The sequence below is a fragment of the Myxocyprinus asiaticus genome, chromosome 8 (assembly GCF_019703515.2).
Source record: "Myxocyprinus asiaticus isolate MX2 ecotype Aquarium Trade chromosome 8, UBuf_Myxa_2, whole genome shotgun sequence".
NCBI classification, from domain to species: Eukaryota; Metazoa; Chordata; class Actinopteri; order Cypriniformes; family Catostomidae; genus Myxocyprinus; species Myxocyprinus asiaticus.
Window position 1 is genome coordinate 34,494,561 of NC_059351.1, and position 22,997 is coordinate 34,517,557.

A 22,997-nucleotide genomic window follows, 5' to 3' on the forward strand; every position below is an offset into this window, starting at 1 on the left:
AGCAAGTTAAGAGCATGTGTGTGAGGTGGTCAGGAGATCCCAGCCTTTGTATAACTCAAGTCTGAAGGAATATAAAGAAAGACATCTTTAGGGGTCTAAACTCCTGAAGAGAAATAGTCCAGTATCAAACAGCAGTCATAGCATGCATGCGCCAACTGCCTGTGTATGCACTCAGTCAAATGAAGTATACTTCGAAAGGCTAACGTTCAACTGTCCGCAGACGCGAAGCATTCTCGTTAAAACCAAAGTATACTTTGGGCATAATAAAGCACACTTTCTTGGGAATAGTGGAAAATGGCATTTGACTACATTTAGATTTTATAGGCCATATTAATTTAAGCATTTTGAGCACTTATTACATTGAACCTAAGCATTATAAGCTCAACAAAATCCTGGCAAACATATAAATATAACCAGTTAATTTTGAAACTACATTGTCATTCCAATATCTCTTGATGCATGATGACAATTATAGTAATCACCATCATTACTGTTGTTGTGTAATTACTATGATTATGATCATCTGATAATTAAGAGCAACTCAGTGAGTGAAAATTGTCCAGTTCAACATTTGAAACTGATTGAAATGTGGCATTTTTTTTTTCAGTGCTAATTTATTGGTGTGAAATCAGCCTTTTCAATCGCAACAAGAAAGAAAATAAAACATCAAGTAGCCTTAAAGGAATGTTCTGGGTTCAATACAAGTTAAGCTCAATTGAAAACATTTGTTGCATAATGTTGATTATTTCAACTCATTCCTCCTTTTCTTTAAAGACCACCTATTATGGTTTTTCAAATATTACCTTTCATGTAGTGTGTTATATAGCTGTTTGTAAATGTAAAAAATTCTGCAAAGTTTCAAAAATCAAAGTGCACGACAAATGGAGTTATTGACTCCCAAAAGAAACAACCGATTCTGAACACCTGAAAAGAGTTGTTAGAAATTCCAGACTTCCTGTACTAACCTACATAATTTGGTAACAAAAAACCCGCCACTGGTCTTCATTGGCTGCTCACGAACAGCTTTGACCCACCCTCAAACATTACACTAAGCGGTAGACCAATCACAACAGACTGGGACATCTGACCAATCAGAGCAGAGTAGGCTCTCTGAAAGGAGGAGTTTAGAATGAATCCTTTAGAACGGATCATTGAACGAGTCGTTTTTGACACTGGGAAAAAAAAGGTAATGCTACAATTTAAATTATGAGCAAATTAATGTGTTTTTTGACCTTGGATGCATGTAAATCTATTGTATGAGACCTTTAAAACAAAATTAGGCACGTTTAAAAAACATAATAGGTGCTCTTTAAAAAAAGCAAAAATCGAGGTAACAGTGAGGCACTTACAATGGAAGTGAATGGGGCAATTTTTTTAACGTTAAAATACACTCTTTTTAGTATAGCCACAAGACAATAAGGATATGAGTATAAACATGATTTTAGTGTGATAAATCACTTACTAACCTTTTCTGTGTAAATTTATAGCCAATTTTACAACTTCGTTACCATGAAGAGGTAATGTCAACAATCCCTAAAGCCCTTAAACGACTGTAAAAATTAACAGCTTTACAGCTCAAATAATACACAAGTTTTAACAGAAGAATTAATGCAAGTGCTTTTATAAAATTATAAGCTTCACATTTCTCCAAAAATTGGCCACATTCACTTTCATTGTAAGTGCCTCACTGTAACCTCGATTTTTGCTTTTTTTAAAAGAAAAGGAGGAACTTGTCGAAATTAATTTTTGTGGTAATCAACATTATGCCACAAATTCTGTTGATTTAGCTTAACTTGTATAGAACCTAATGGTAACAGAACGGGTTGGGGACAATCTATTACAGTTGATTGCAATGGATTCAATAAAGGTGGCCTGGAGTCCATTTCAAGCTGGGAAAAAGAAAACAAAAACGGTCCATTACATTCTACTTTAAATCTGGCCTATTGCCTTTGCTTGGTTTGAAAGAATCTCACACCCTATGGTTGGACTTTGTTTTCACCATCCTCATGCCTTCAATAGGATGTCTTAATGCCTCCTCTAAGATATGACAATTCAAAAACAGTTTTAAGAAATGATAACCTCTTGCCTCTTCCCATTCCCTGTCAACTAAACAGACTGCTCTTAGATTCTGCCCAGGAAGCCTCATCTCCTCTTAAGACAGACACAGAGTAATGACTCATAAATCACATCACTGTTTGGCATAGCACTGCAGCTCGGGCCTGCATCAGACCTGTCTGTTCGATCCCTTGTGCAGTGTGGCCTAGTGTTAGCCGCCTGTTAAATGTCTTTCCTGGAGGGGATGGATACACTTGTGTGGTACAACAACACAAGAAGTTGCCTGGAGCTCTCCAGCAGTCCCCAAACCCCACCCCCATCTCAACCAGTGTGCTGTTCCTTATGAACCACTGCCAACAGAAAGCCTGCTATGAGATGGTTATTACTCAGTGCTGGGCCGCCACTTCGAGCTGTAGATCTCCATGTTGTGACTTGTCAACATGCGGAAAATCGTTACCCAGCTCAGGCACTTTTACTCCACTCAGGCTTTGATTGAGACTTGGGTGGGGGAAAGATTGTGTTTGGACTTTTTTTCATTTAAAGTATTTAGTGCCTCATATAACAGGCAGACAAAGGTGCATCCCGCAGTTACAGAAAAAAATATTACCAAGTGAGCATGTTGATTTAAAGGTGCCCTCAGTAATATGCGCCTAAAGAAATTAATAGTAATTTTGAAACTTATGTATAAAATTATGACCACTAACATGCAATGAAGACTCCAGTCACATCAGTTACCTAATAAAAGCTGTTTTATTCTACATTAAGGCTGTCACTATTATTAATTTTGGCTGACGATTATTATGAAACAAATAATTGCAACAATGAGGATTAATTGCCTATTATAGAGCTTTCACGATCATGATGATTAATTGTCATACAAATTGTCATACTTTTTCATTATATATCTCCACTTTCACTTCCATATTCTTTTTTTTTTCTTTTTTGCCGTTTCGCATTCTTCATGCATGAGATTTATAGTGAAAAAAGGACTAAAAAAAAGGATTTAACTGTTTCTCACCCACACCTATCATTTCTCTTCTAAAGACATTGTCGTATGGATTATTTTTAAGCAGGCTTCATGTGCTTTTTGGAGCTTCAAATTTCTGGTCACCATTCACTTCCATTGTTTGGACCTACAGAGCTGAGATATTCCTCTAAAATTCTTCATTTGTGTTAGGCAGAAGATAGAAAGTCATACACATCTGAGATGGCATGAGGGTAAAATTAAAGAATTTTCATTTTTGAGTGAACTATTCCTTTAAATGATGCTGCATCCATGCCCCTAGGTGTCAGTGTAAGTCCAAGACGACATATTAAAAAAACATTACTGAGTGCATCTTTACAGAGAAATGTGTTATTTCTGCACCACCAGTATTTATACTGTTAATAATAGTGTTTTCAATTCAATTTCGTTTTGTGATGCTATGATGCAGAAATTACACACTTTACCTTTAACTGAGGGCTTTGAAGGAGAGATAGACATGTTGTCTTCAAGATCTTTGATTAAAAAGCCAGAGAGTTCAGCTAGCCAAATTAATCTAAATGTTCTGGTTCAGTATGCCTGGCTGAGGCCCCTTTCTGTGTAAGCACTTGCTCAGAAGAGCATCCACCACCCTTCCCCTGCCCTTTAATTCATTTCTGAGAGGAAAGCCTGTGTATCATTATTCGCTCAAGCTCAAATGGGCAGACACCGGTGAGAGAGCCTGATCAAGTTGGTTGGGCAGGGGGGAGAAAGAGGAGGAGGTGAAGAAGAAGGGAGGGGGGTATTCTTGGCAGATTTTCCCTACAAATCGGATGCCAAGAGCGAAATGGAAACCTCCCCTCATTTTCCTTTCCCCTTAATCCAATGTTTTCAAGCCCTAGCCCAGTCAAGGTCATTATAATCATAGATGAGTGGAAAGGAGCCAGTGACCCACCATTACGGTAAGGTGGAGAGCCACCCAGTCACACACACTCCGCCATGGGTCTGTAATGGAGAGCTGAAATCCGTGCAATGCTCCAATTCCTCCATTTGCAAATGCAGATAACCTTAAGGATCATGTTTATATAATGGAAATGGCTGGCTCCCATTGGGAGACATTTTAGCTGATGGCAAAGGTCAGGGTGAAAGAATGATACGGGCTATGTACTTCAACAAAATGGTGGGCCGTGAATAAGACAAAGAACAGTAGAGAAGGGGGGAAAAAAAGAGGTAACCTCAGCCGACCTCTACACCTCTGAGTGGAAATCCTACGAAAACAGCTTAACGAGGGAGGAACATTTTAACCTAGGCTCCCTTGTCTGGATTAATGTACAGGAAGTTTGGTGAACTGTGACCTGCAGTTTGAACAAAATGCATGAATTCTGAAAGGATGAAAAAGGAGTGTGCATCAGTGTTATAAAGGGCATAGTTTTGTAATCTCAGTGGATTTCATTGTAGCACTAATGCCAAAGGTCATATTTAACTGTCAAGAAGACCATCTGACTGTATCAAAGCCTTAATACCCTCTTGTCAGTCTTGACCCATGCACATTATGATGTAATACTCACGAATTCCGCTATGTATTCTTAGAAAGGGAAGTGAAAGATATACTTGCACAGAGGTATGCCGTTGCTTTTACATAGAAATGTTCCAAATGAAAGGAATACCAGATGCAAAGTAAACAAATAGTTTCAGCTCATAGAGTAAGTTCCATTTGCAATGCCCTGAACTTTTATTTTTATTTTACTTTGGCAGTATATAGTAATCAAGTGCAGATGAGATACATTTATATCAAGTATGGTCCCTGTCATCAGGCTCTCTGCTCACAGGAATTAAAGAAATAGTTCACCCAAAACTGAAAATTCTTTCATCATTTACTCACCCTCATGCCATCCCAGATGTGTATGACTTTCTTTCATCTGCAGAACACAAACGAAGTTTTTTAGAATATCTCAGCACTGTTGGTCCATGCAAAGCAAGTGAATAGTAACCAGAACTTTGAAGCTCCAAAAAGCACATAAAGGCAGCATAAAAGTAATCCATTTGTAGGGCTTTACTGGTTGTTTAGATCAGTGTTACTATCAGAAATAATTTATAAATATTTCTGTAGTTATTAATTAATATTTAAATTAATTAATTGGATCTAACTCATTAAAACCTCATATGGGGCTCCAGTAAATGTATTGCGCTACGTTTAGGAACAAGTTTGGTTATTAGCAATAATTAATAACTATCAAAGATAGTTATTAATTAGTAAAACAATAGAACATTGATGAGAATCAATGTTAGCTTTTTAAATCCTTTAAATCAACAGTTATCAAAGATAATCGTTAATTGTTAACATCGATGAAACATTAATTAAAATTAATACTAGCTTACTGATCATTCAAATTCAATCAAAGATAATTATCAATTATCAAAAATCAATAGAATATTCATAAGGATTAACATTGACGGGGCACCACCCTGAAATCAGGGACTAATAACCGAATAGTAAAACAGTCTCAATATTAGATTGTTTTCTTAGGAAAATCGGCATCCGAAGAATATCGATTTTCGGGGAAAAAACAATAGATAAAGGTTTGAATCCGAGCACTGACATCCCGTCAGCATGACACAGGTGTATGCAAAACAAACCAAAACACTTCTCTTTGTAATATAAACAAAGTTTATTTATGCAGTAATATCAATTAATAATTAATACAATGCAGTCAACAAACTTCCGACGTACAACTACAAACTAAACAGTGATATGATTAGATATGGAAATAAAATAATCCTATAACACATAAGGTGTGTGTGTGTGACAGTGTGTGTGTGTGATTAGTAAGAGAGAGAGAGAGAGATGATTAAGTGACAGCCCTAAAGCTGATTTCGCGATCGTGGGAGAGAAAGCAGCTGTTTAGTTCATCGCTCAGAGACGCGGTGGACGGCTCGTAAACAGTCCCGCATTGTTTAACTCTTTAATGGACGAACTCAGTTGCTGTCTCACCCACGGTGGCGAAATTGCACAATCCAATTTGGTTGGACCACAATACAGCAAAACAAATTTGTGATAATTAATACCCTGAGTATTAATAATGAGCAGACATGGTGGTCCGTAAACTGTACAAGCAAAAACCTTGAAACACAAGAATAACACGCTATAATATTCTATCTCTGCCCAGACGTAAACCTCTTACTTGAATCGCATGAGGACACAGGTAGAATGTGTTTTCCTCCGTCCTTTAACTTTGACCCGGTTCCTTGAGGCTCGGGTGATGACGGGAGGCCGTTTCCTCGCTCTGTCGGCAGGCGGTACGGCTGTTGATTGTCGGCGGGCGGTATGGCTGTTGATTCTCGGTGGGCTGGCGGAGAACTCAGAAATGTCGACTTGATTGAAGATGGAAGAGAAATCTTTAATCTCTTCACTTCTGTAGGCAAACGGATGAAGATGCGAATTGCTCGGCGGTCTCCTTCGGATCCATTAGAGTGTTTGGTTGAACACAGAGTAATCTCAACTCGTCCAGCGAGATGAAGATTGTATGGCTACAGTGTCAAGTCGGACATTACTTCCTTGTGCCACGAGGTTGCACCGGAGAGCAGCAAAAAAAGCTACGTCTATATTCGGTGAACAAAGTCGCTGGAAGCAACTCACGAAACATTTTAGAGGTATTTCAACTCCTGATGATGTCATGTTTGAGGGACGTTCTGTTGTGCGCCTCATCCAATAGGAGTTGAGAGCTCGATCCTTTAGTGAGCAAGGCTTCATGGATCTGTAGTCTGTTTTGGACTCCCTTTGTTTGATTTTGGTGCGATTTTTATCAGTAAAATTTACGACTTAGAAGGTGGGGGCTTGTGTTATGTTTTTACAACTGTGTTAGGCCTGCCTTTGTCTTCTATCTGAATACATGAGGCCCAACACATTCGACATATGGCAATGTCATCAGAAGCGATATGATAGGTGTGGGTGAGAACAGATAAATATTTAAGTGCTTTTTTTACTATAAATCTCCACCTTTGACCAGCCCCGACCAGTAGGTGGCGATATGCACGAAGAAAGCGAATCGGGGGGAAAAAAAAAACTAAAGAAGAAGAATGCGGAAGTGAAAGTGGATATTTATAGTAAAAAAAGAGACTTAAATATTGATCTGTTTCTCACCCACATCCAATATATCACTTCTAAAGACGGATTTATCCACTGGAGTAGTATGGATTACTCTTATGCTGCCTTGATGTGCTTTTTGGAGCTTCAAAGTTCTGGTCACTATTCACTTGTATTATATGGATCTACAGAGCTGAGATATTCTTAAAAAAATATTTGTTTGTGTTTTGCAGAAGAAAGAAAGTCACGCACATCTGGGATGGCATGAGGGTGAGTAAATGAGAGGATTTTCATTTTTGGGTGAACTATCCCTTTAAAGCATGATGAATGCAAACAGAAAATACAACTGAAATGTGACATCACTCCTCTCTGGCTCCATGAGAGGGTTGTGTGGGGCGCCACCAAAACTTCGGATGAGTTTCTGCTGAATGAGTGATTTTTAGCATTGATCAGCAGCATTGGGGCATATGGAAGAGATTTTGTGGACTTTATTACGTAGTTAAACGTCAATGACTGAGATCTCATAAAAGTCATTCATATTTCAAGAAAATCAGCAATAGTTTCTGAGGATAGTAAGTTACAGTTAAGAAATAACTTCACTGTTGAATGTATTGCAACATATCCATAGACATTTAATACATTCTAATTTCATATCAGTCACTAAAATACATTAACCAACATAACAGCCCTGTACCTTTAGTCAATGCAGCTAAAATACATGCAGAAAGTTTAAGTATTTTTCTATTTTCAGAGACCGGCAAACTCTCCAGAAAGAAAACAAAATCCACCACTTTCAAAACAGTCCCAACAGACGCTGGTAAACGTTAACAAACATAAAGATGCATTATGCACGGCTGCTCGTGCATACATTACTGAACGTGCAGCCTGCCACATTTCGCCAATTCCTGTGATCGATGTTTTCCACAAGTCCACCTCATGTCCCCTCTAGCGTCCGGCACAAGCAATTGCAGCCCTTTATTACTAAGCTGATAAAAGCACAATCTTTAACATCCAGCTACACAGGGTCAAATGAACAAATATCGTAATACGCAATTCCAGCCGCAACCAGAGTAATATCCGTAGCCCATGAGTCGAACCGAGAGAAAAGCGCGTTTCGCCCCTGCGCGCTATTGATCGCAGACTGTCTGCAATGAATGGCTGCATGAGGAAGGAAAAAACCCTGAACTTCAGGTGACCGACCATGGCTTTGACACAGGCAGCCTGCAGACATGAACCCCACAGAACTGGGAGGGGTGGAAGAAAATACCTCAGCTTAAAAAAATCCCGCTTCGCCCGCGAAGCGCTCGACAAACGGAAGAAAAAGTCGCGAACTGAGCGTCACCCACACAAACACACATACAGAGAACCGCGGAAGGGGAAAGTTGGACGGATGTGTTTTCGGGCGAATTCGTAAGTTGCGGACTGGTGCTAAATAGCCCTCGAGCTAAGGAAAAGCAGGGGCACGGATGTAAGGCTGAGTCTGGCTCGCAGTCTGATCCGACTGACCCTTATTTTATTGCGGCCAGATCCTCAGATCCTCCCCCTTTCCCTTCCGCGCGACTCAGCCTCGCTCGCGCGGATACATATAAGAAAACACGCGCTGCCATAAGCGCCAAATAAGCGGCGACAACGCGAGCTTTACTGGCCGCAACCTTTAGGCGGAACGGGACCTTTATCGATTCTCTGCTATTAAAGCCACCGTTAGTGCACTCGCTCCGCTAGCCCCCTCATCGCCAACATGGCTGCCTAGCACAGACCTAAAAAAGGAGAAATAACCTACGCCGTGCCTTTGTCTGTTTCACCTCTTTAACCCTAAACTACTGCGCAAAACACACGGAGAAGAGCTAAAATCGCGGCGAGCGAGAAAACGACTTACGTGAAGGCAGGCGCTTGGGTTGCTCCTGTTTCCTCCTTGGCATTTTCCTCCTTTTATCACATTCTCCTTCTTGTTTAGGGATAAGAAGAAAAAAGGTCTTTTCCCATTGAAATTTCGCGAGGGAGCCTGGTGGCAGGGACTTGTCGTGCACCTGGCTGTCCTCGGTTAAGTGTATTGTTGGGAATAGGGAAGAGTAGAGGAGGAGGTGCTGTTGTTGTTGCCGTGTCTTGACTATGGCTGCTCTCTGTAAGTGTGTGTCTCCGAGCCCCTAACTAACACTAATGCAGGGATCAAAGGGCAGCAACAGCAGAGCACCCGCGCGCGCGCGCGCACACTCGCTCGCAGAGAGAGGCGCTCGCGCGCCAGAGCGACGAGAAAGGGACAAGGTGCCCCCAAGCTTCCAGGGTGTATACTTGACTGACCAAGGATTTTATATTCATAATATAAAATGGTAAATTGTGACTGATGCATATTTAAAACGCATGGGGAAAAAAATATTTACAAAAATTGCTCTTATCGCAAATGTTTAAATGTGATATAATAAGATAAATGTAAAACTGAATACAAAATGAATTAGCATATTATTATTTTTTTAGGTATTATTGCAAAAAATATAAAATAATAATAATAATAATAAATGTGAACATTCCTGGCCAGATATTGAATTACATTAAATCTGTGTTTCCCGTACAGAAACCCCCAAATCAGAACAACTGATATGGTGATATGCATGAATAGCCTTTTCATGCACATCACAAAATAAATTATACTAACTTTGATTCAGATGGGAGTGTAGATAAATAATAATAAAAAAGATTTATAGGTAATTATATTTTATTATACTTTACTACATGGTAACAACAATATAACTTCATTCAAAATCAGTCATCCAACGACTGTATTCAGAAAATAGAGATTCATAGAGATGTATGTGTTATTACACTTCATTATACAGTAACAACTACAATGCAACCTGATTAAAAATCAGTCATCAATACATGCACACAGACACAGACATATCTTCTGTTCTATGCATAGCACTGAACCAGCCGGCTGTTCCCCACTCAGGGCTGGTCTCCAGCAGGCTGCCTACTGTTGGACAAGTTTGTTCTTTCACACCTCTCTGGTGTTAGCAGGACTGTATCCTCCCTCATGCCATGCTGCCATCCTCCTCACAACCATCCACACGTGCAGCTCGTTACTGTGGCAATTAGCACAGGCCCAAATTAGCCCACTTCGCCTCTGCACAGGTGACTGACACACACTTTGTAGTTTGCTCATTAGAATATGGCTGCCTCATTGTCCCCCCTCAAAGTCCACTGAGAGGCTTTGCTCAACTGTAAACTTTTGGACCTCAGTGGTACAGTGTTTATGTGTGCACCATAGTAAAAGTGATTAGAGGTTCTCATCCACATATAGGGGTCTGATATAATGTTTTCTTAAATACACTGAAAAAATGTACAGTTGTTACTTTCTACCTGATCTGACTCTTTAAAATACTGTTGTCGATATAACCTAACATATTCAGGTTTATTCTGCCATGTTAAATAATATTTTTGACTTGCATAGGGTCTGTTCATTTAAATGATAGCACACAAAGCACAATTTTTAGATTACCTACACTGAAAAAATAAATAAAAAACATTTGTTAGCTCAACAGCCATAACGTATGAAAATAAATCGCTTCTACTTCTACTAAAAAAACATACATATGTAAAACATTTTTGGCTTTATTTAATGTGCATTAATGTGCACAACCAGAAATAGCAATTATGGGTGAACTTAGAGTGATACATAAAGTAAATGAATAATTGTGAGTTCCTCTTTTGCTTAAAAATCCATTAAATTAAGATTTCAAGTACTACTAACTCAAACGATATGTAAGCACAGAACTGAGGTTGTGGGGAATACCCATAAGCCCCTGTGCTTGAATAATTTAAGCATGTTTATTTGGTCAAAAGGAACTTATTGGGGCATTTAATTAGTTGTTATTAAGAATTCATAGAGATTTTTAGCTCTTTTTGGTATTATTGCTGTTGTTTTACTGTAATTAGTTGTTTTGTGTAAACTCGCCATTAGGTGATTAGTGTTGCCTTTGGTGAAGTTGGATTCTGTTAATTTTTCTTTGTGCAAATGAATGTGCATAGCTAAAGCGCAGTTTTATCTGCACTACTTTGGGAAATCAAGTTTAAAAGGAATAATTCAACCAAAAATGAAAATTCTCTCATTATATACTGACCCTTATGATATCCCCAAATATTGATCTTTTTGCACCAAAAGTGATCGTATCGCTTTAGAAGACATTAATTTAACCGCTGGAGTCATATCGACGACATTTATCCTGACTGTCTGTGATTTTTGGAGCTTCAAAAGAGAAATCTCCAATCACTTGCATTTTAAGGACCTACTGAGCTAAGATATTTATTTATTTATTTATTTTATTATTATTTTTATTTTTTTTTTCAAATGTGTTCTGGTGAAGAAAGAAAGTCATACACACCTGGGCTTTTATGAGGGTGAATAAATAATGAGAGAATTTTCATTTTCATTTTTGGGTGAACTATCCCTTTAATGACCTTTGGCATTATTTTCTTTTGAGACAATGAAATTAATTAGAATCAATAAAATAAATGTTAATTAGAAACAATGTGCTAAATCTTATTTATGTGACATACCTTTTTAAATAAATAAAGTTGAATGAACTGATGCATTTGTGTATATCTAACAAAGGTTTTCTAGTTACTGTATGCTGACATAAAATTACCATAAGCGGAATTTACTTGAAAAGCATGTATGCAAAAATGCTACATGTATATTTTAAGTAAATCCAACACATCATTTTTTTTTTCAGTGTACCTTTTGCAGTGTATTTCTACTGTATACAGCTCAACATTTGTCGGGTCTCAAAAATCCAGCTCATTCCCCTTTATCTTGAACTAATATACAGTAATATAAGGCTTAATATTTGGTTACACATTTTATGGTTATCTTACAAAATCTCCCCTGTATGTGTGTGTGCTGCTTGTTATTGTTTAAGATTAGTTTAGTCACCATGGCGAGGTCACGGTCTGTTCTGTAACCCCGCCGATGCCAGGCAGCTGAGGTAATGCCTGCAAGCAGACAATCTACTGATAGTAGTCATGGCAACAGCAGCATGACCTCACACTTGGTAGCAACCTAAAGGTCACCTAACAGACATCATGTTTTAATGGGCACTCTATGAAACAGCCTTGACAGTGACAAACATCTGTGAAAGAAAGGAGACCATTTCCATTGACATATCTGTTTCTATTCAATACTTTTAACCCTTTCATTCACACTGGAGTGTTGCTTTACAAATTAAGATGTCATATAGATGCTCACAGGTATTCATAAACCACAACTTCACATTTAAAAAAAACATTAGCATTCATTAGCATGTTATGTTGTTATGTTACATAGGTTTCAATGTTACACCTTCTTATATTCTTTTTTATTTTATCTGCATTGCAGATACAAAAAATACCATTCTGCTATTAGCCATGCTAAATTAATCTGATATCTTTCCTTGCCAAAATTTTAGGTTGTTTCCTTTACGTTATTGATAAGCGTGATTGTTCTGCCGCTCTCTGAAAGCAACTCATTTTGTCTGTTGCCGTTATTACTACTTATTAAAATGTCTCTGCAGTGCAGGCTGTTAGAAACTAAATGAATTTCAGGTGCTTCAGTAGTGGATAAAGGAGTTTGGATAAAGAAGTATATCTCTCCCTGAGGCCAAGAGTATGGTGTGGGTTACCTATTTTTCAACTCCTTGCTGTGTCTTCCTCTTTGTTAGGAGGATGCAAGATTGTGTTAGGAACATTGAGTTGAACATACCATGACAGGGTTAGTGACATGATTTTTTCGTGGCAACCAACCCCTGTAGCCAGCCAACCCCAGTCTGCCCTACTATGTCATACATCAAAGGACCATGTACTAAGGAGTTTTTTTTTTTTTTTTTTAGAGAGTAATTTTGAGAAACCACACATATTTGCTACACAATATAATAATGAAAATTATAAAAAAATAAATAAATATATAAAAAAGCTGCTCAAAGTCACCAGAATTTAATGCTTTGATGCTGTTTTTGCAAAAACAGTTCTCATGAGGGAGAACCCCCTACTAAATAACACAACCATATACTGTACTTTATAAGGTAAAGTAGTTTTGTATTAAATCATGTGTTTGTGGTCTTCTCTGCATATAACTGAACATCGTCCAACAACACAGTGTTACAGCCTATTTATCAAACGAATTGATCGAATGCCTTCTGAAGGTTTGGTATGCTATGCACAACTCATATGGACTATATTTATGACATTTTTGTGTGTTTTATTAAGCATTAAAGTGAGTCTCTATGTACTACCAATGTACTGAATTCAGCAAACGTGACATTCATTAAGTTATTTTAATGTTTTCTGTTCCGCAGAAGAAAGAAAGTCACACGGGTTTGAAACAACATGAGGGAACAATGAAAGAATTTTCATTTTTGGGTGACCTATTCCTTTAATTTAAACTTGTATACGTCTATTAGATAAACAGAACCCTTGATTTAAAGATCATAATCAGAAAACAAGACTGGATCTTAACCCTTCCAAATTATCTCTGGGACACAAGGGTCTCACAGATATATCTAACACCAGTAAATAATTCTTGCGAAGTTCTTTTTAATTTGTCTGTAAACACAGTAAATTGTTGATTACAAATTAACATCAATTATTTGCAGTGTAAGGCAGGAGTTTTCAAACTGAGGTCTGGAGAAGCCCAGGGAGCTGCAACGGGGCACTAGGGGGTCCGTGGGAATTATTATTATTTTTTTTTTTCAAAATGCATTATAACAGTAAGGAAAAAACACCAAATAAACACCACATCTACATATAATGTAGTATTTCTAAGTGTTCATCTGTCCTTTCTCACATCCATATGTTCAAGAATAATATGTATAAGTTGGATATACTGTATATCTGGAAGTTTTTAATCGGCGCAGTTAACTTTTGCTTGCTCGTTTCTATTTTCTATAAAGCTGCTGAAGAACGATATTTATTGTGAAAAGTATTTGAATTTGAATAGAACTGCAAATGTTACTCCTATATTATAATATTAGGTAGAAAAAAAAACATAATTGGGATTCTGGGAAGAAAAAACTTCCGCTGTGAACTTAATACAAAGTAAATTATTTCTAATTACAATAATTCATTTTGGCTTTAGTACAATGAAAATTAAAAGCTAATAATGATTTAACTTTGGACACAAAATGTTTCTGTTATCTACACACAGCATGAATGTGTCTGTGTACATAAACATAGCTGCTTTTATATTTTGGGAAAGGGTGTGGGATCATAATGGGATCATCATGTTTTCTTCATGTTTTGGGGTCCTTAGCATAAAAAAGTATGAAAATCCCTGAGGTATGGCATAACTCCGTATTGCCTGTTAATTTCAAGATAACAAACTGTTGGTGTTGTCCAACTGAAACTACCTTTGAAATAGAGAGATTATTAAAGCCGAAAGCTGGTGCCAATGTCTTCCCTGGCATGCCACCTGTCCCCCTTCCCTCTCTTCTCACTCCCTCTATCAGTAGCGTGACAGAAGCAGGTGGTTGCCCTTAAATTTTCTCTCTGACCTTTTGCACTGGTAGGATACTTCACAAAAAAAGCCTGCAGACCCTGTTCAACAAACAAGACGTTGGGTCACGAGACTCAATGAGAACCAATGAGTTTTTATGTTATCACCATAGTTGCCCTATTTGATTTAAGAGCCTTATTAATGAATTGATTTGATTTGATTTTATAGTGGGTTTTTTCCGAGCATGACAATCCGTAGTCAATATTCACTTTCATTATGGCAAAAAAAACTTTTAATCACCTTTTGTGTTCCACAGAAGAAAGTTATATAAGTAAGTAATGAATGACAGAAGTTTCATTTTTAGCTGAGCTATTACTTTAACAGGAAAAGGAAAGTTAATTCTGCTCCAGTCTAATTGTTTAAGCACACATAGCAGTGACTGGTGACCCCCAAGAATGACATTAGTCTTGAAGAGCAGATTTCTTCTTCTCCCACCTTTCCTGAAAGCTATGACAGAGTTGGTCAACCCCTTTCTTGGCCTTTGACTCTGAGCTACCTCATTCCTCCAGCAGATTCCTTGAGCTGGCATTAGTTGTCAAAATGATGATCGTTATTTGAATGCATGTTGGCAGGTTGACAGGACATTTAGAATGAAACGAGGTATAGTCCATTTCTCTGTCTTAAAAAAAGTTGTTGAACTGGAAACCACTTATAGATGTAATATAAAAAAATTATTGTCTGATATCTGGAAAATGTCATTAGGTAATTTGTTTTAACATTTTTCTTATTATTATTCAATTTAATTTAGGTGCACTCAGTTTTCCTCCCTCATTAAAACTTTTAAACCCTTAATATGTTTAAAATGTACACTCACATGAGATGAAAACTGTAGTCATATCAGTAGCCTAATAAAAGCCAATGTAATTTACATTAGATTTCTGAAATGTATCCTACAGAGGAAATAGATGTCATATTTATGAGAAAGCATTACCTCTTTGGTCTGTAATCAGTTAATGCTTTTCTATCATGCTTCATCCACTCTGCTAGGTGTCAGTATAAGTCCAGGAGACTACCATATCAGCCAGCACAACATAAAGAAAAAATTACAGAGTGCATATTTAATTGCATTTAGGAATAATAATTCTAATCAAACGTATTAAGTAAGTTAAAATCACAGTACTGTCAATCTAAAACAAAGATCGTTTAATTTAGTCAAAGACCTCTTCTAACCTATTCTAGTTGCTTTTTAAAGCTCTGTGACCAAAAATAATTTCATAAAAGACAATTAGTTTGCAGTCATTTGTTCTAACTTATAGAGTCAATTAATTAATTAAACATTTTTAATTACTTGATTACTGTGGCACATTTCATGCTTCTTTTGCCTTTAAAGAGTTTTTCAGGTGGTTCGCCCCTAAGCTAATGTACATTATCCAAAAAATCACCACCAATGACAAACAAACATTGTATGTTTGTGCATCTGTGTGTTTATTGCATGTGCATTAGGTGGTAAAACACTGATTATTATCACTTCTTGATAGTTGCAGGTCCCTGCTCGATTTTAATGCCATAGTATAATAGAATACTGCAACAATTATGAGTAATGACCATATGAATTAGGCAAAGGCTATTTGCACTAAGCACGAATAGTGATAAATGCTTTTTAAACTAAGCGTAAAGAGCAACTAAATGCATCTTCTTTGCACACTATGTGCACATACAGTAGTGTTAGATACAGTACAAATAGTGGCAGATACTATTTGCACCCCTAAATAAATACTAATATACAATAGAGTATAGTGGCATCACTGCAGTGTATTTATTGTGGTTTTTTTTTTTTTTTTTTTTTTGTTGTTGTTGTTTGCTTGTTTGTTTTTGTTTTGTTTTTGTCCCACAAACACCCTACACCAACTCAAACCCCTAAACCTAACCCTAAATTTCCCTTACAAAAATTAACCATGGTTTTACTACAGTAACCATAGTATTACAATGATTTTTATTTATTTTTAATTTTTTTAAGTAAAATCATAGTAACCAAAAAAATTGATACTATATGAACACCATATTACTGAAGTAAATCCATGGTTAGTTGCATTAAAATTATGGCTTCTGCCAAAAAACATAAAATAAAATAATAAAAAAAGAAAAGATTACTACAATATTACTATAGTAAAACTATGGTTATTTTTTTACCAAGATCAAACCTACTCTCACCTCTCCGAACGTAACCGTAACCTTAATATAAATTTTTATTTATTATTATATGGAAATATTAAGAGTAGAAAAGGGAAACCGTATGAGAAAAAGTGGCACAAAAAGCAGATTCGTCCGCACAAATAAAAACACATCCACATGGTCATTACACCCCGCAGCTGCAGCGACACTAGTGGGAGCAGTTTGCTTAAATTTTGGTGTTTCCACCAGACTATTGGAGTGCAAATAGCCGCGCTGTGAAGCAGGTGCTATTTACACGTAGTTCAAATAGTCACTCCGTATGAATTGATATCTACACTTTTGTTTAAAAAGTCATTTTCAAGAATGTGTACTTGCATATATATATATATATATATATATATATATATATATATATATATATATATATATATATATGTTTATATATATTTGTAAATATTGTCTTCAAAATCAACATCAAACGACCTTCACAACCCATTTTTCTTCTGTATTGTATCATACTTTATTGTGAAACAGAATATTCAGTGAGGAAAAAAATAGTTACCCATTGTGACTCATTAAAATTTTAAACTTCTTGGATATGTCTTTTTGCGGTAAGTTAGTTCAATTCCTCTCCTTTACAACAATCTTCTGTTCAGAAATCTCATCTGTTTCTATTAATTTCTATCAAAATCTAATGATTTAATAGATTATGAATACATTTCACTGTCATACTGGTAACACAAACAAAATGGAAAACCTCTCAGCTGTGGATCCTGAGTTATGATTCTAAGATGCAGAAAGCAATCTCAGCCCATGCAACACACAACATTGACATTTACCAGTTGAATGCAAGCTCTCTAAAGGCAATTATGTCACCATTTGCTATTCTTGCATCCATTTGAATTTTCATAGAACGTACTGCTGCAAAAAATGAAAATAATAGTATTTATAAAACAACGCTGGCATGTAATTCTATCAAACAACCTATGCCTAAGCTAACCTAAGCCTTGCCGTATATGACAAGAGGGGAAAATATTGGGGGGAAAAAATGCTATTGACGCAGCTTTTCATTGCATTAATTTAGCAGATTGCAGAGTAATGTTTATTTTTTTATTTTATTTTTTTGTATAATGAAATCATAAAGGAGTGGAACCAGGGAAACTTTCATATTTTAATGTAACACTGAGGGAGGTCTCAAGAGCAGGATCTAAATGCAGCGAAACAGTATTTAATCAAAGAAACAAAGTACAGATTAACGGGGTAAACACAGGAACAAAAGAAACATCAACGATGGGAAAAAACACAGGAACAGAGAAAACATCAACGATGGGAACGGGTCAGAGAACAGGTCAAAACACATAACAACTGACAAAGGTAAAACAGACATCAGGGCAATATATACACAAGGATAACGAGGTATATGAAACACAGGTGAGAAACAGAGGGGAACAGCTGGAAGTGATCAGAGCTGGGGATTATGGGAAGTGTAGTCCAGGGGAAACAGATGACAGAGGCAAAACACAGGGCAGACAACAGTGAATCGTAACATAACCCCCATTAACGAGCGGCTCCTGATGCCCAGGCAGGGCAGGAAGGGGAGGCAGGGCCAAGATGGAGCTGGAGAACAAAGAGTCCAGAGCAGATCAAGCTGGTGGCCAGAGGACCCAGGAGACCAGATCAGATCAGGCAGACGACTATGGGACCAAGGAAACCAGGGCAGATCAGGCGGATGACCAGGGGACCAAGGAAACCAGGGCAGACCAGGCAGAGGACCAGGGGACCATGGAAACCAGGGTAAATCAGGCAGACGACCATGGGACCAAGGAAAACAGGGGAGATCAGGCGGACGACCAGGGGACCAAGGAAACCAGGGCAGATCAGGCAGATGACCAGGGGACCAAGGAAACCAGGGCAGATCAGGCGGATGACCAGGGAACCAAGGAAACTTGAGCAGATCAGGCAGACGGCTAGGAGACCAAGGGAGCCAGAGCAGATCAGGCGGATGGTCAGGAAACCAGGGAGACTAGAGCAGATCAGGCAGAGGGCCAGGAGATCCAGAAGACCAGAGCAGATCAGGCGGATGGCCATGAGACCAGGGATACCGGAGTAGATCAGGCAGACGGCCATGAGACCAGGGAGACCAGAGCAGATCAGGCAGACGGCCATGAGACCAAGGATACCAGAGCAGATCAGGCGGACAATCAGGAGACCCAGAAGACCAGAGCAGATTAAGGGGTTGGCCAGGAGACCCAGGAGACCCGAGCAGATCAGGCAGATGGCCAGGAGATCCAGAAGGCCACCTCAGGACAGGGACTGGATCAGGAGGCCTGGTTGGCGGCCACAGGGCTGAAACAGGGTCAGGAGACCTGGGAGATGGCCACAGTCTAGAGGCTGGAGCCGTGGAAGGCAGAGCTGTAGGAGACACAAGGGGCGAAGGCGTGGAAGGTGGAGCCATGGCAGGCTCAAGGGACAGAGCCATGGAAGGCAGGGCCGTGGCAGGCTTGAGGGATGAAGCCGTGGCAGGCGGAGCCATGGGAAGCTCAAGGAGTGGAGCCATGGAAGGCCCAGCTGTGGCAGGCTCGAGGGGTGCAGCTGTGGCAGGCGGAGCTGTAGGAGGCTTGAGGAGCGAAGCCGTGGAAGGCAGAGCCATGGGAAGCTGGAGGAGCAGAGCCATGGAAGGAAGAGCCTTGGGAGGCTCGAGACGAAGAGTCCAGGATGACTGGGAAATGACCTCAGTGGTAGCAAACATGAGCAGAGTCTCGGGAGCGACCTCTGTAGTTGTGGGCATGGACAGAGACTCGGAAACGACCTCTGTGGTCGTGGGCATGGACAGAGATTCAGGAATGACCTCCATGGTCGTGGGCATGGACAGAGACTTGGAAACGACCTCCGTGGTCGTATATAAGGGCAGAGACTCGGAGACGACCTCTGTGGTCGTGAACATGGGCAGAGACTTGGAAACGACCTCTGTGGTCGTGGGCATGGACAGAGATTCAGGAACGACCTCCATGGTCGTGGGCATGGACAGAGACTTGGAAACGACCTCCATGGTCGTATATAGGGCAGAGACTCGGAGACGACCTCTGTGGTCGTGAACATGGGCAGAGACTTGGAAACGACCTCTGTGGTCGTGTACATGGGCAGGGACTCTGAGACAACCTCTATGGTCGTGAACATGGGCAGAGACTTGGAAATGACCTCCGTGGTCGTGTACATGGGCAGAGACTCGGAGACGACCTCTGTGGTCATGAACATAGGCAGAGACTTGGAAACGACCTCTATGGTCATGAACATGGGCAGAGACTCGGAGACGACCTCTGTGGTTGTGAACATGGGCAGAGACTTGGAAACGACCTCCGTGGTTGTGTATATGGGCAGAGACTCGGAGATGACCTCTGTGGTCATGAACATGGGCAGAGACTTGGAAATGACCTCCGTGGTTGTGTACATGGGCAGAGACTTGGGAACAGAAGCCATTCTCCTCCTCCTCCTCCTCCGGGAGGCCAAAGTTGGCAGTGCAGGCTCTGGGATGGATAAGGCTGGCAATGCTAGCTCTGGGACGGGCGAGGCTGGCAACGCAGGCTCTGGGACAGGCGAGGCTGGCAACGCAGGCTCTGGGATGGATGAGACTGACAATGTTGGCTCTGGGATGGACAAGGCTGGCAATGCAGGCTCTGGGACGGACGAGGCTGGCAGCTTATTGGACGTGGCAGGCGTGGGCATTGGCCGTGGAAGGCGTGGGCGTGGGCTCGTTGGCTGTGGCAGGCGTGGGCGTTGGCGCGTAGGCCGTGGCAGGCATGGGGCATTGGCTTGTTGGCCGTGGAAGGCGTGGCCCTTGGCTCGTTGGCCGTGGCAGGCGTGGACCTTGGCTTGTTGGCCGTGGCAGGCGTGGACCTTGGCTCGTTGGCCGTGGCAGGTGTGGGCGTTGGCTCGTTGGCAGTGGCAGGCGTGGGTGTGGGCGTTGGCCGTGGCAGGCAGGAGTATTGACAAGCTGTGAGGAAGAGTCTTCATGACCTTACGCTCTGACATCAGAGGTGGATAATTCAACTTGGAGACAAGGGCCGAGAAGGGCTTCAAGCAGGGAGTCTTGGAAGGCTGGGCTGTGACATGGCATGGAGCAGACTCATGCATTGCTGTGACATGGCATGGAGCAGACTCGGACATGACTGTGACATGGCATGGAGCAGACTCAGACGTGGCTGTGACATGGCGAGGAGCAGACTCAGACTTGACTGGGACATGATGTGGAACAGACTTAGACGTGGCTGGGTCATGGAGTGGAGCAGACTCAAACTTGACTGGGACATGATGTGAAGCAGACTCAGACTTGACTGGGTCATGACATGGAACAGACTCAGACTTGACTGGAACATAGCGTGGAGTGGACTCAAGCTTGACTGGGACATGGAGAGGAACAGATTCAGGCGTGGCTGTGACATGGTGCGGAGCTGAGTGTGACGTGGTTGTGATGTGGCGTGGAGCGGATTCAGATGTGGCTTACTCAGAAGTCGGGATTGGGATTGATTGAGGAGGATCCGCTGAAGCGAATGACTCTAATATCAATTCAACATATTCCTCCCACGTGTAATCTCCGGTCGCTGGCAACTCCCTCCACTGGTGTGCAATTAGACCGATTTGATACATGGATTTTAGGGTCGAATCAGTAAACTCAGTGTATCTGGCAAGGATACTAAATTGACGGGAATATTCGCTTGGGCCAGCTGAATAAAAGGACCCGCTAGATCCATTTCGGTTGGTCAGTTGTTCTGTAACACTGAGGGAGGTCTAAAGAGCAGGATCTAAACGCAGCGAAACAGTATTTAATCAAATAAACAAAGTATAGATTAACGGGGTAAACACAGGAACAGAGAAAACATCAACGATGGGAACGGGTCAAAGAACAGGAGGTCAAAACACATAACAATTGATAAAGGTAAAACAGACATCAGGGCAATATACTGTAAACACAGGTGAGAAACAATGGGGAACAGCTGGAAGTGATCAGAGCAGGGGATTATGGGAAGTGTAGTCCGGGGGGAACAGATGACAGAGGCAAAACACAGGGCAGATAACAGTGAATCGTAACATTTAATATAATACAGTTTGCAGGGCCTGAAATTCAGCACGGGATTGTGGGTTTTGCGCACAATTTTAATCATACCTGCAAGTTCCACGTTCATAATGCAGAAAATTCCCACAAACTTTTATTCACTTTACAGTGCAGCTGTATTATTAATTAGTAAATCAATAGATATGGATGAATAAATCAGATCAATTAATTCGTTTTTATATTAAACTGTAATTCCAGAAATCCAATCTGTCTCTCCCTCTCTCTCTCTTGCAGCTGTCAGCAGTGCATTTGAGCGCTTGTGTGAGTGCGCGCTTTGTCGCATAGTTACTGAACTTAAGATGTTACAGATGTTTAAACCTTTCTAAACCTGTTAAATCCACATGCAAATGACATTATTCAGCGTCTCCGTAAGCGAGTAATGCAATAAAACTATATTGTTCCTAATCATAATCAACAAAGATGTTAACATTGCAAGCGTGTGACGGCGAACGCCTTTCACATCTTGACGCTCCCTCATAGTCATAATGCTGCGCATTTGAAAGAAAGTGAAGAAAAGACACTTAAACACCTGTTACGTCTCTCATTTCCATTTCTAGTTCCATCCAGAGTTGGAAATTAATGGGGGATCTGGGCAAAAAAATAAATAAAATAATACCCTGCAGTCTGATATAGTTCCAAATATATCCAACGCGATCTTTATTAGAATTTTCACTAAACATTATTTGTGTCATGCCATCCGTTGTGCAGATGTTGCAGAGTCAGTGGTGGATGCTCACACCATAAATGTGCACAGACAGGCACTCTGTCTGCTTCTCACGCTCCACATCAGTTCGGTGTTGTGGTCTCACGCTAAAATTATCAAATGTTACAATGTAGTGATTAATATATATATATATATATATATATATATAAATCTGGATGTGTTAAATTGCCTTGATTTTAAATGAAATGTTATTAATGATACAGTAATAATTTTACAAAACATTAACCACTTTTGGTGTATGAATCATATCATATGTTCATTGTTAAATGTTTATTTTTGCATTGTTTTATTCAATTGGCATGAAGGAGTTGCTAAGTTTTTATATATATATATATATATATATATATATATATATATATATATATATATATATATATATATTTTTTTTTTTTTTATAAAAAATATAAAGTTTTTTATAAGCTCCTCATTCCA

At 39.7% G+C, this 22,997-nt stretch overlaps 1 protein-coding gene across 11 annotated transcripts in view; it reads right to left on the minus strand.

The window, feature by feature from the left end:
* The window catches only part of LOC127444830 (zinc finger protein 827-like), a 362,567-nt gene extending 353,330 nt beyond the window's left edge, over positions 1-9,237 (minus strand). For all 11 annotated transcript variants that reach the window (XR_007897878.1, XM_051704383.1, XM_051704385.1 and 8 more), the window contains exon 1: positions 8,977-9,237. Coding sequence is in view for 10 of the 11 variants with exons in the window: in XM_051704383.1 (XP_051560343.1) it covers positions 8,977-9,019 (43 nt within the window). In the remaining variant the exon portion in view is untranslated. The remainder of the gene's footprint in view (positions 1-8,976) is intronic.
* Positions 9,238-22,997: the final 13,760 nt, after the last annotated feature.